General features: G+C 69.1%; 1 protein-coding gene across 2 annotated transcripts in view; it reads right to left on the bottom strand.

Annotated features, from left to right (window-relative positions):
• Window positions 1-374: 374 nt before the first annotated feature.
• LOC138806608 (selenocysteine-specific elongation factor-like) overlaps window positions 375-13,314 on the bottom strand; it is a 137,182-nt gene continuing 124,242 nt past the window's right edge. For both annotated transcript variants that reach the window (XM_069992041.1, XM_069992042.1), the window contains one exon: window positions 375-770. In XM_069992041.1, the coding sequence (XP_069848142.1) occupies window positions 586-770 (185 nt within the window). In that variant the 3' untranslated portion in view covers window positions 375-585. The remainder of the gene's footprint in view (window positions 771-13,314) is intronic.

Raw genomic sequence — 13,314 nt, 5'->3', positions numbered from 1 at the left:
CTCGCTCTCTCCTGTGCCCCACGTGGGGCGGTGGGTGCCAGGCCGCAGGCCGCGCAGGCAGGGTGCGCCCAGGCCGGCCACACGGCCAGTGCCCGGCGGCTGCTCCCTGGCCTCTACCCTCGGAAACGAGGCTCCACTCAGGGCGGAGCCCAGGCGCGCCTGGCGTCGGTGACCCCTCATGCCGGGGGTCCGGCAGCCCTGGCGGCCCGCCGTGGCACAGGCCGGGGCTCCTGGGAGACCCCCTCTCCGGGCCGAAGACCCCCCACCCACCTGGCTGGGCCTATTGGCTGGTGCGGCTGGTGTGGGGTCCCTGCGTTCGCGAACGGCCCTGCAGGGAGCAGGGAGTCAGAGACTGGCAGATGGTGGGTGGCCCGGACATGAACTGACCGTTTATTTGCCATTGCTGAGGGCTGCCCCACTGGGCAGCGGTGAACCCGGGCTGCGGGCCTCGGCCCAGCTGCCCGGGGTGGGGGGCAGGCGCGGGGCCAGCCCCCGGCCTCTGACAGCCCGCCCTGCGCTGGGCCGTGGGGCGGACGCAAGGGTGGGCACCAGCGCTCGGCCCGGCTGCCGGGAGCCGGTCGCTCCTCAGGACTGGACCATGCGCTTGTGGGGGTCGAAGACGTAGCGCTTGAAGGACAGGCTGAGTGTCACGTGCTGGGGCTCGGGCCGCTCAGGGCCCTCCTCCGGCTTGGCCGCTTCCCCCAGGCCGGGCCGGACACGCTTCTTGAGGGCAGGAGCCAGGGTCTTCTTGGATTCAGGGCCGAGGCCACCTGCAAGGTGAGGAGTCACGTCACTATCCCCGCCAGAGAGGGGCCTGGGGGCTGGGCGCGCCTGCTCTCCCCGCCCCTGGGCTTTCGTTGGGCTAATGAGGCCCTGCCAGCCAGAGGACGCGGCAGGGAGCGGTGGCTGGGGAAGGGGGCCTCTTTTCCTTGGCTCCCTGGGCCAGGCCGACCTCTGCTCCCCCAGATTGCAGCGCGCACTGCGCCCCCCAGCCCGTCTCTGCTGCATGCCCGCCCGGCTCTGCCCGCGTTGTGAGCTGCGGGGACACTGGCCCCAGCGCCGGCCCCCCCCTTGGCCGGGGCAGCAGCCCCTTTCTCCGCAGCCCCCCTTAGGTGTTCGTCGACAGAGCTGGGCGTTTCTGTGGTGCACCAATGGGTGTTTCAGCAGTGGAATGTGAATGGCGGTGTGCTTAAATAAAGCCGACGTGTCCACTGTGCCGCATACTTACTGCCCTGAAGGTATGTGCAGGGGGACGCGGGGTGGGGCCCGGGGGCCTGCGCCGTGGGGCGCGTCCACCGCCTGCCCAGCGTCCACTCCGCAGCCCAACCCAGGGGCAGCGGGGCACGCTGGCCTCACCTTAGCCCTTCCTGGGAACCTCAGTGCCCCGGCTCCCCAAAGACCGCCCAGGCGTCTCCTCCCAGGCCGTGGTGCTGAGGCCCAGGCGGGATGGGTCTGGCCGAGTCTGCGGCCACCGTCTCATCCTTAGAGGAGGGACCGTGTACGCGGATGCCAAGGGCCCTGCGGGGTCCTGCTGCTCCCAAAGTTCTGAAGGGTGACGGGGCTGGGGGGCGGCGGCCCTGCCGTGTGCACCCCCTCTCCCTCCAGCAGGTGGAAGGGGAGGGGAGGGCTCCGGGTCAGGCTGCCCACCACGCGCCCTGCGGACCGCCCTGTGGCCCCGGGGAGCTGCCTCGGGGGCAGCCGTGGAGGGTAGGGCCGCCCCCACCGGGAGGACCCTGCGGCAGAGCCTCACGCCGGTGCCAGGCCTGCGGCTCTGAGCCCAGGGCCAAGCCTGGCTGCCTGGCTGTCTTCTGCAAACAGAGACGGCGACTGGCACCAGACCCTGCCTGTCTCCCTCTGGTGCCAGGAGGTCTGCCGGCAGGGGCGGTGGGGCATCTGGGTGGCTGCACCCTGCCGGGGAGACAGGCGCGGCCCAATCTGCCGGCCATCTCCCGCCTTGGCTCACCTTACACGCTCAGCACACACTGCCACAGAGCCGGGAACCCCGCGGGGCACCCGCGGAGCCCCAGGCTGTCCTGAGAGGGCGGGGCCCGGCATCTCCCCCGCCCTCCCGCCCCCCCGGGCTGCGTTCACGTGGCCAGGTGAGGCTGCACACACGCCGTGCAGAGCGGCCGGCCCTCCCGGGCCTCGGAGCTGGGGCCGAGCGAGGCTCCCGCAAGCTGCCTAGCCCGTGTGGCCCTGGAGGAAGGCGGTGGGGACTGAGCATGCGCAGCGAGGCCAGCTGACCGGGCCCAGCCACAGGCACAGGCTCCGGGAGCTGCTGGGAGAGGGCCACGCCCACCGGGTTAGGGTGGGTGGTGGGGGCTGCGGCAGCAGCATCCTGATCGCCACTGCCTGGCGTCCACATCTGCAGCCCGGGGCCTCGGGGGCACCCGCCTGGCCGGCCGGCCGCCCCCCTCAGACTGTCCTGGGGAATCCTGGTGCCCCGGCTCCGTCCCATGCCCAGGCCTCCCCAGGGATGGCCTCCCTCCCGGGAAGCGGCTCTGGAGCGCCAAGCCAAGTTCCCCCTCCACCTCCTTCGAGTCCCGTGCACCCCCCCAGCCAGCTCAGCACGTGCCGCGCTACGCACGCGCATCAAGGCTCTCGTCTCTCCTGTGCTGAGCACGCATCCGTGGCTCTGACTTGTGGTGGACCTTGGGGCCAAGGAGCAAACCCCTGCACCCCACACCAAGAAAGCATGTGTTCACCGTGGCGGGAGAGCACGTGAGCTGTGCGTGTCACCACCAGAATGGAGAAGTCCACTTCCCAAACCCGAACAAGTGCCGGCTGCTGCGGGCCGAGACCCCTGTGGTGCGGCCCACGCCGGCAGAGCCCCATGCGCTGGCCCGCGGCCTGACGGGGCCCGTGGCTGCGTCGGGACAAACCCGCACTGTGGCGGCATGGCGCCGTGTGTACGGCACACGTCGGGGCTGAGGAAGGGCGGGAGGCGGTGGCGGGACCCCGCGAGGCTCCAGTCCTCGGCTCCGTGCTCAGGAAAGGTGGGCCGGGACAGCCAGGGCGTCAGCGGGTCCTGAGGGCAGGGACAAGGTCTCCACCGCTCCGCGGCGCGGTGCGGCTCTGGCCTCTGGCCTGCATCAGGGCAGCGACAGGCAGGGCCTGGTCCCTGGTGCTCCCATCAGGGGAGAATGCGGGAGGCACGGCACTTCCCAGCCCAGCAAGGCCTGGCCATCAAAGGCCGGCAAATTGCCTCCAATTTCTGGAGTTGCTTTCATGTTGGGGGCCGGGCTGGGAAGGGGCCTCTGCGCTGGTGGGCGGCTGGCACCCTCAGTGGGAACTGGGCTCACAGGCAGTTGGGGTCACGGGCTCTGGCCCCGGGGCGGCTCGGGCGGCTGCTCAGCTCTAAGTGCTGAGCAGGGGTCGGGGCTCCTCCCGCCTCTGCCGTGGCCTGAAGGCGGGCAGCGCGGCCGGCCAGGCTGGCCGCAGAGGCGCTGGACGGGCTAGCTTGAGGCCCGACATGGGGCCTGCAGTTGTATCCATGCACAGAGGCCTTCCTGGACGCTTGTCTTGCAGGTGGTCAGCTAAGGTACACTGAGGCTCAGGGCTGGAGAGTGCCAGGGGCAAAGCCAAGGAGCTGGTCTCCCTGCCGGGGAGCGACTGGCTTCGCCCATCTTGTCAGGCCAGCTTCTTTGGTGCTGACTCGCTTTCTGGTGCTCGTGGGCTGGTGGCAGAGGCTGTTTCCACCCTTTCCCTCCTGAGTGTGGACCCCACAGGCAAATACAGATGCAATTTGCTTTAAAAAGATAAAGTGATTAATTTTTTTATCAGACGACAAAAAGAAGGGGGGCGGGCGGCCGGTGGGCCCACGCGCCCCTTTGATTGGGTGGACGCAGCAGCACGCCTGCACCCCCATTTTGATGTCTTCGTGTTGTCTAATTCCTTTTATATTAAGCTTCTTAGCAGTAATGATGAATTCTTCAAAAACAAAAAAGGACCCTTTGCAGGAACGTTTCCCACACCACGCACACTGAAATCATGGAGCAGTCAGAGCTCTGGCAACTGTGCGGCGCTGCATTACGAGGAGGGATTTCTTTTTAAGGCAAAAACAAAACCATTCTGATTCAGGCAGGAAATGACTTGGTGCCGAGGCCCAGACAGGCCGTGCGGGCCGAGCCGGCCTCCCGGGGGAGGTTTGCTGCTCTGATCCGGGGGTGGCCGGCGGGTCTGGCTGGGCCGCCGCTCCCACCCATCCCGCTCTTCCAGCTGGGGTGCAGGCGCGTCTGCTCAGCCTCTCTTCTCTGATGCTTGCCGGCCGGGAGGCACAGGCACCTGGCCAGGCCTCATTTTCAGGGCCACTCCATGCTCGGCCCCGTCTCACCCAGGCCTGGAGCCGTGGGTGACGGAGGTGGTGGTCAGAGCCGTGGGTGACGGTGGTGGTGGTCAGAGCCGTCCATGGGTGATGGTGGTGGTGGTCAGAGCCGTGGGTGACGGTGGTGGTGGTCAGAGCCGTGGGTGATGGTGGTGGTGGTCAGAGCCGTGGGTGACGGTGGTGGTGGTCAGAGCCATCCATGGGTGACGGTGGTGGTGGTCAGAGCCGTCCATGGGTGACGGCGGTGGTGGTCAGAGCCGTGGGTGATGGTGGTGGTCAGAGCCGTGGGTGACGGTGGTGGTGGTCAGAGCCGTGGGTGACGGTGGTGGTGGTCAGAGCCGTGGGTGACGGAGGTGGTGGTCAGAACCGTGGGTGATGGCGGTGGTGGTCAGAGCCGTGGGTGATGGCGGTGGTGGTCAGAGCCGTGGGTGATGGCGGTGGTGGTCAGAGCCGTGGGTGACGGAGGTGGTGGTCAGAGCCGTGGGTGATGGTGGTGGTGGTCAGAGCCGTGGGTGATGGTGGTGGTGGTCAGAGCCGTGGGTGATGGTGGTGGTGGTCAGAGCCGTGGGTGATGGCGGTGGTGGTCGGTGGGTCCTGGGGCAGGCCCCAGGCCACCAGTGGCCTGCCGCTCTTGCCCTGCACGGCCCCCATCCGTTCCCCTGCTCAGGGCCAGCCGGTGGACGGGGCTGGGTGGCTGCAGGAGGCGGGAGACCTGGCACGCAGGGCCTCATGGCTTCCTGTCCACCTCGGGCTGGTGAGCGAGCGGCGGGCCGCGCTTAACAAGGCCTTGGCGAGCAGTGGCCATGTGACGTGCACCGTGCACCTCCGTGGCACGCCCCCACGCACCCAAGGTCGCACGCTGGACACGGCAGGCTGCGGCTTTCAGCACCCGGCTGGGCGCCCGCGCGGGCAGCGTGCGCGGACCTGCGCTCCTCCCCCTTCCTGCCTCTGGGTCCAGGGCTCTGGCCACGGCTGCCGTGCAGTGGGCTGGACCAGCCAGGGCGTCCTGCTGGACACCAGGCACGTGTGCTCGGGTCCTCCGCCTCACCTGCCCTCCCGCACAGACAGGCAGGCCGTGCCGGGCGCCCCGAGGCCAGCCGGGCCTCCCGGTGACCTCCCACACGCTGCCCCGTGCAGAGGGAATGAATCTTAATGCGCCACACACGCCCCCCAAATGTGTACACTCTTTAACAGCAGTTATTCTTCAATTAAAATACCTAGAGCAGAAACGAAGATAACTGGTTTAAAAGGTAGAACTATTGACAATAAAAGTCTTCTTCACATTGCTTTTGTTAAAAAAAACCCCACATATTAAAAATGTCATTTTTATGACTTGGAGGAAAAAAGCCATCCAGAATAATGAGGGCGAACAAAGGCCGGAGCGGCCGCTCTCCAGGCGGCGTGCGGGCTCCAACCAGAGCTGGGGCACGCGGCCCCCGCCGGCGGTGCCTTGCGGGCGGAGGGGCGGGGACTCGGCTCACGGGGCCCGTCGGTGCCACACGCGCGGGCCAGGGGCCGGGGCCATGCGAGCGCACGCTGCCAGTCGGTCCTCGGGCTGCGCTGCGGCTGCCTCCTGACCCGCCGTCCCGAGCCCGGCCCCGGCCTCTCCGCTGCTGCAGGCCCGCGTGGCGCTGGTGCTGTGGGCCCAGTGGGCAGAGCCCCCAGTGCTACGATGCCTTTCTGGGCTCTGCTCTGGTCACGTCTCACCCCTGTGGCTCGGTGACGCATCACAGTTGGTCAACGCCTCGAAGTCCTGGTCATTGTGGAACACGGCCCAGGAGACGCCCCGCCTTACAGCATGGCACAGAGCCGGGCCAGCCCTGGGACTGGGCTGGGCTGCTGGCTCAGGGGCCCGCGGGGCCACAGGAGCACATCCAGGGTCTCACGGGCCCAGGGGCTCCTCTCAGAAGTCCCCACATGTTCCTCAAAAGAGCAGGTGTGATCGTGGCCCGGGTGCCAGCCGGTGCCCAGCTGTGGGGGAGCTGCGTGGCTCTGAATCTCAGGCCCCACAGCTGTGAGGTGGGCTTGTCCACCTTGCTGCTGCGGGGGGCAGGCTACAGACTGTGTGCGAAACAGCACGTGGCAGCCACCTGCCGGGGCCCGGGCGACCCTCCATGGCAGCCCGGCCACCACTGTGTTCCCTGGGGCCTGGTTCTGAAATGCCTCGCTCTCTCCTCCCATAGCACCCCACGAAGCCCACGGGGTGTGGGCTCGAGTGCCAAGCCACACTGTGTCAGGGCCAACACGTCCAGGCAGGGCGACGGGTGTGGCCCGTGTGCCTGACCATGACCCCACGTACGGCAGGTGTACCTGCACGGCACGAGCACGCGGGGCCCCGCCCCTCTGTGTGGGGCGGTGAGGCCCTTCCCAAGCCCCAGAAGAGCGTCTGCACCATGACCTGGGCAAGGCCTGGCTATATTTTCACTTTCATAAGACAGGGGCAAGTATAACATAAAAAGCTTTTGCTCCGGGGCTGGGAAGGTGGCTCAGTGGTAGAGCGCTTGCCTTGCATGCCTGAGGCCCTGGGTTCGATTCCTCAGCACCACATATGCAAAAAGAAAAAAGCCAGAAGTGGCGCTGTGGCTCAAGTGGTAGAGCGCTAGCCTTGAGCTGAAGAGCTGTGGGACAGCGCCCAGGCCCAGAGTTCAGGCCCCACGACCAGACCCCCCCCCCAAAAAAAAGCTTTTGCTCCAAGTCAGCCGGGGTTTTCCCTTCCTCTAAGGCCAGGTCCGTTTGCGGCACCCACGCCCACGGCAGACCCCCTGCCCCCAGCTCCGCCGCCACGTGGACAGCGGCCTGCCGTCCTGTGCGGGGCTAGTTCAGGGCGAGTGCCGGGTGGGCACATGGCAGACACGTCTGTGCTCTCCCCCAGGGGTCCTGAGACGTGGCCGGCCTCTTCACACGTGCTGCGTGGGCGCCGGGTCTGCAGCCGGCCCTGCTGGGCCTCCCCTCAGATGACAGGAGGCCGGCAGGAGGGCGGGCGTCTGTCAGGATGCTAACCAAAGCCTGCCCATCTTTCCCACCACTGCGCGGTTTACACTCAGGGGTCCTGTGGCCAGGCTGCCGGCCCCGCAGAAGTCAGGTGTGGAAGGGCACGTTCCGGCCACTCCACCCGCCGGACGCCTGAGCGAGAGCAGCCGGTGAGCTGCTGCGGGGCCGGCCAGCTGGGGCGTCCGGCTGCTGACCTCCTGTCAGGCTGCCCACGGCCAGCCCAGTGCCCGGGGGAGAGGAGCCACGCCCGTGTCCCCGTGTCCGGCTGGTGGGCTGGGGTGCAGATCCAGCGTGGGGAGCAGTCCATGCTGCTGCTCGGCTGGTGGCTCCGTGAGCAGCGGACGGCCCGGCCGGGGGCCGTGGAAGGTGACAGAGGAAGGGGCACGCAGGGGATGTGCACATCCCCCGTCCCCTTGGAAACTGGATGAAGGGTTTTGCCGGCAGGCGGCAGGCTGCTCACCACGGACTTGGGCCACACGCCGGGCGGAGGTGACGCGGGCCTCCTCGGCTCTCGGCTGCCCGAAGCCCAGGCCGGCAGTGGCTCCTGCGCCTGCTCCGTCACCGCGGGGCCTGTGCTGCTCCCGCAGACTGGCCAGGGCAGGCGGGTGTCCTGAAGGGAGGGGCCGGCCCGCACGGTGCCCAGTGTGTCTAGGAGACCCCGGGGCGGGGGGGGGGCTGTGCGGCCGGGAGAGCCGGGACCGTGAGCCCCGCGGGGAGAGCTCTGGGGCATTCTCCTCTCCCTGCCCACTGAGCCCGCCACCCTGGGCTCGGAGCCCCGGCCCCCCGTCAGTGGCACTATCTGCCGCGACCCCCACCTCCGTCTCCACTACTTATTGACCTCTCCACGGGCGCCCTCAGCACAGGAGTGGCCCGGCTTGCCGCCGTGTGCCGGCGCCCTTCCTCACGGAGTGCCGGTACAGCTGGCAGGCCACGGGCTCTGCCGGTGCCGCCGACGGTGCTGTCCCCGGCATCCCATTCCACACGCAGCCGGGCTCGGCCTCCACCGGGGCCAGAGCTGGGGTCTGCGCAGGGGGCCCAGGCACCGCACGAGGCCCCTACGTTCCCGGGAGGGGGCAGGGCCTAGAAGCCACAGGCACCACGACCCCCACAGGCCTGATTCTCCTGAGGGGGCCGATGCACAGCTTGGCCCTGTGTGTGCCTCAGTGGCACCGTACGACAACGTGGGCCTGTGCACTACAGTGCCCGCTCCCCACGCCGCCCCTACCAGCAGGCGCACCCAGCTGCCTGCCCAGCCCCACGGCCTGAGGACAGCAGTCAAGACAGCAGGGGTGGAGGGGCTGGCCAGGGCTGCCACACCCCTCCTCCAGAGTGGGGGGGCTGCCACACCCCTCCTCCAGAGTGGGGGGGGGCTGGGGAGGGCTGCCACACCCCTCCTCCAGAGTGGGGGGGGGCTGGGGAGGGCTGCCACACCCCTCCTCCAGAGTGGGGGGGGCTGCCACACCCCTCCTCCAGAGTGGGGGGGGGCTGGGGAGGGCTGCCACACCCCTCCTCCAGAGTGGGGGGGGCCGCCACACCCCTCCTCCAGAGTGGGGGGGGCTGGGGAGGGCTGCCACACCCCTCCTCCAGAGTGGGGGCCCAGCAGGCCGGGAGGTGGCTGCCCCTGGGGGAGGTGCCGCCTCTTCCTCGAGCTGTGCCACACAGGGTCTGGGCCTTAGATGTGTCCCCATCCTGGGACCATGCGTGGCAGGGCCGGGTCAGCATGGACGGACGGATGGACGGGTGGACGGCACCTGCATCCTGGACCAGGCATGGCCTATGCAAGTCAGCAGTTGCTGGGACAAGCTTCTCACCCCGTCTCCCCTGCGCCCCGTCTCCCCTGTGCCCCGTCTCCCCTGCGCCCCGTCGTCTCCCCTGCGCCCCGTCTCCCCTGTGCCCCGTCTCCCCTGCACCCCGTCTTCCCTGCGCCCCGTCTCCCCTGCGCCCCGTCTCCCCTGCACCCCGTCTCCCCTGCGCCCCGTCTCCCCTGTGCCCCGTCTCCCCTGCACCCCGTCTTCCCTGCGCCCCGTCTCCCCTGTGCCCCGTCTCCCCTGCACCCTGTCTTCCCTGCGCCCCGTCTCCCCTGTGCCCCGTCTCCCCTGCACCCCGTCTTCCCTGTGCCCCGTCTCCCCTGCGCCCCGTCGTCTCCCCTGCGCCCCGTCGTCTCCCCTGCGCCCCGTCTCCCCTGTGCCCCGTCTCCCCTGCACCCCGTCTTCCCTGCGCCCTGTCTCCCCTGCACCCCGTCGTCTCCCCTGCGCCCCGTCTCCCCTGTGCCCCGTCTCCCCTGCGCCCCGTCGTCTCCCCTGCGCCCCGTCGTCTCCCCTGCGCCCCGTGCCCTCTGGCCGCGGTGGGGAGCCTGGCTCTCCGCAGGCAGCCCAGTCCTCTGCTGCACTCTCGGCCAGGCTGAGTTGCGGCCCCTTCTCGGGGGACGTGCCAGCCCGGGGGTGGGTGACCGGAGCTCACCGGCTACGGTCACGCTGGACGGCACCCACCCTGGCCGTTTCCAGAGCCCTCTGGCCCGGTCCCGTTGGGGGAGGCCGGGGCTCTGCAGGTGCTCCACTTGGGCCTCAGCCTGGTCCGCTGCGGGCAGGCCTGCTGCCCGTTGGTCCAGAGGGCACATGCTTCTGATGGGACGAGCTGAGGGAGCTGGCGGAGGGGAGACGCAGCCCTGGGGATGTCTGTGGGGTGGCTGCTCAGGGAGGCCTCAAATCAGGCCCCCGAGGGAGCCTGGGGCCTGGGTGGAGAGGCGCGGGAGGCAGCGCCTGGTCCGGGACGCGGGCCGGAGCGTCTCCTCAGGACGGGGTCACGTCCTCTCCCTCTCCGCACTCAGGTCCACCCCTGTGGGGCTGAGCCCGCGGGGAGGGTGGGGGGGTGGGGATTTATGAGCTCAGAGAGCTGCTGCCTTTTGTGGTGGGGGAGGGGCCTCTCTGGGCCAGAAGAATATTTCATGTTTTTAAGGGCGGCTACAAAGCAGGGCTGAGCTCAGGCCTTAAAACGAGCCCGTAAAATCGAAAAATATTTATCTGGAAGGGTGGCAAGTCTCGTAAAAGTTTTATGAATGTTTTACAACTGCCCCATCAGGAAGCTGGCCTCTCACTCACCTCCTTCCTGTCAGAGAAACGGCACACGCACAAGTGCATGCGCACACATGTGCACACGCGTGCACACAGGCCGGCGGCCACACACGCGCTGCCAGTCTCCGGCGTGTGCCCGCAGGCCCGGGCCTGGCTCCCCTGTGCCCGGTGTCTGGCTGGACGGCCGCCCCGGGGCCCGCCGGCCTGTCTCCCCACGAGTCACCCCCAGGTCAAACTCGAGTGTGCAGGCAGCTCACTGGCCAGGCCTCGAGGACTCTCCCGGGGCCTGGAGGGCCTCCAGGGTGGGGAGCTATGCTCACAGGCCCCGGGGGCTTCTGTGACCCCCTTTGTCCAGAGGAAGAACAGGAGACTAACGGAGGCCACCCAGGAAGGAGTTTGAAACCCTTCTGTTGTCTGGGCTTCGCGCTGGTTTCCATCTTGAGGTGGCAGGTGAAGTCGCTGGGGCCCGGCCTGCCCGCCTGCTTTCCGCCGCTGCCCCTCCACCTCCAGGCTCACCAGCCTCCCTTCCACCCCTGCAGCGGCCCGGCTTCTTCCCCCGGTCCACTCCCTCTGCCCACGCCTGGCAGGCCCAGGGCTTCACGGGTGGAAGGGAGCGCAGGGCGGGACCCCGCTGAGCACAGCTAAGGCCGCCACGCCGGCCGCGGGGAGGCGGGGAGGCCCTGAAGGGACGCCTGCAGGATGTGGAGAACAGACCCTGCGCCCCTCAGACTGGCAAGAAAGCCCCCGCGCGGGCCAGCGGCGGGAGGGCTGGCCCCCAGCCCGGGACACGCAGCGGCCATGCCGCGCCCCGCCCCCCTCCGCCCGCGGCGGAGCGCAGACGCACAGGCGCCCCCGCGCCGCTGGCCCAGCACCCCGAGGCCCGGGTGCTTCCACGGGAAAGCGCGGCGCGGCGCAGACCACCCGCGTGGAGTGATGACACAGCCTCAAAGGCAGGCAGCCCCGGCCCCGACACATGCCTGTGAGGACCCCGCCGTGCGACCACACACATGTGAGCCCCGCCGCGTGACCACACACGCGTGTGCGAGCCCCGTCACGTGATCACACATGCGTGTGCGAGGGCCCGCCGCGTGTGACCCAGCTCCCGCCCGACCACACGCGTGTGCGAGGGCCTGCCGCGTGTGACCCAGTTCCCGCCCAACCACACGCGTGTGCGAGGGCCCGCCGCGTGTGACCCAGTTCCCGCCCGACCACACGCGTGTGCGAGGGCCCGCCGCGTGTGACCCAGCTCCCGCCCGACCACACGCGTGTGCGAGGGCCCGCCGCGTGTGACCCAGTTCCCGCCCGACCACACGCGTGTGCGAGGGCCAGCCGCGTGTGACCCAGTTCCCGCCCGACCACACGCGTGTGCGAGGGCCCGCCGCGTGTGACCCAGCTCCCGCCCGACCACACGCGTGTGCGAGGGCCCGCCGCGTGACCCAGTTCCCGCCCGACCACACGCGTGTGCGAGGGCCCGCCGCGTGTGACCCAGCTCCCGCCCGACCACACGCGTGTGCGAGGGCCCGCCGCGTGTGACCCAGCTCCTGCTGGTCTGGCTGGCATGTGGGGTGCTCAGTTAAAAATCACTATTTTGGTGGGATGAGAAGGGGAGAAGACGGGAGTTTAGGGGACAAAGCCGCGGAGTACGCGCCTTAAGCAGCCCCTGCCGGCCGGGAGGCCGAGGCTCAGGCCTGGTCTGCTGGGGACCCGAGGCCCGGCCGGGGCGGTGGGGGGCCCCGAGAGCTGGGGAGTGCAGCGTGGCCGCTCGGCCGGCCCCACCTCCACCTCCCCGGCACGCGCGGCCAGAGCCCCGCTGAGTGCCCTGCACACAAGCCGGCGTGGGAAGCCACCGGCGGCCGACAGCACAGGGGACTCAGTGTCCGCTCCTCAGAGGAGCGGGCAGCGGGCAGCCCTCCCGGGGGGCCGGGCCGGCCCCGGATGCAGCGCCCGTGGGGCAGTGGAAGGACACATGAGCCCAGTGGGGGGTGCAGCCCCCTAACTGGATCCCTTGGTCCCATGGAATGTGGTCCCGGGCCCGGCCCCCGTGCCAGTGACGCCACCGGCCCCACCCTTCCCAGGCTCCAGGGCTGGCGGTGCCCACCCGCGTGCCCGGCACGGGCGGCCAGGGCCGGCCACAGGTGGCTTCTGTCCACTGCGCCGTGTGTACATTAATTGCAGATATTTTTAACATATTGTGTTACTCCATCCATCTTCGTGAACAGTCTGTCTTGTAAATTTTTTGGAATTATGTTATTTTTTCTTGCTTATCTTCGTCATCTACGGTTATTTATAATATTGTCTTTGTTTCAGATGCTGGGTATAAACATCGTAACCGTTCTCCGATGGGGTTCATGTAATTTTTACAATTGCTTTGAAATGCCCCGATGGTCAAAGGGGGGGAAGGTTCCCTGCTTGGGGGGGCGTGCCGTGGCCCGGCTACTGCTGCTCCCCGGGCACAGGGCTCAGGGAGGCCCGGCGGGCACAGGGCTCAGGGAGGCCCGGCGGGCACAGGCTGCTCCCTGGGCACAGGGCTCAGGGAGGCCCGGCGGGCACAGGGCTCAGGGAGGCCCGGCGGGCACAGGGCTCAGGGAGGCCCGGCGGGCACAGGGCTCAGGGAGGCCCGGTGGGCACAGGCCACGGGGGGGGGAGAGGCCTGGTGGGCGCAGGCTGCGGGGGGGGGAGGCCCAGTGGGCGCAGGCTGCGGGGGGGGGGGGGAGAGGCCCGGTGGGCGCAGGCCACGGGGGGGGGGGAGAGGAGGCCCGGCGGGCGCAGGCCATGGGGGGGAGAGGAGGCCCAGCGGGCGCAGGCCGCCCCGGGGCAGGGGTGGTGGGGGGCTGAGGCTGGGCTCAGGTTTCAGAGCAGTCGTCCACAGACGTCAGGCGAGGCCCACAAAGGGCAATGTTGGGGTAAGATGCCGGGAGAAAGACGGAT

Source organism: Dipodomys merriami, unplaced genomic scaffold, assembly GCF_024711535.1.
Source record: "Dipodomys merriami isolate MVZ:Mamm:240054 unplaced genomic scaffold, mDipMer1.0.p SCAF_401, whole genome shotgun sequence".
Classification (NCBI taxonomy): Eukaryota; Metazoa; Chordata; class Mammalia; order Rodentia; family Heteromyidae; genus Dipodomys; species Dipodomys merriami.
This window is presented reverse-complemented; position numbering and strand designations above follow the sequence as displayed.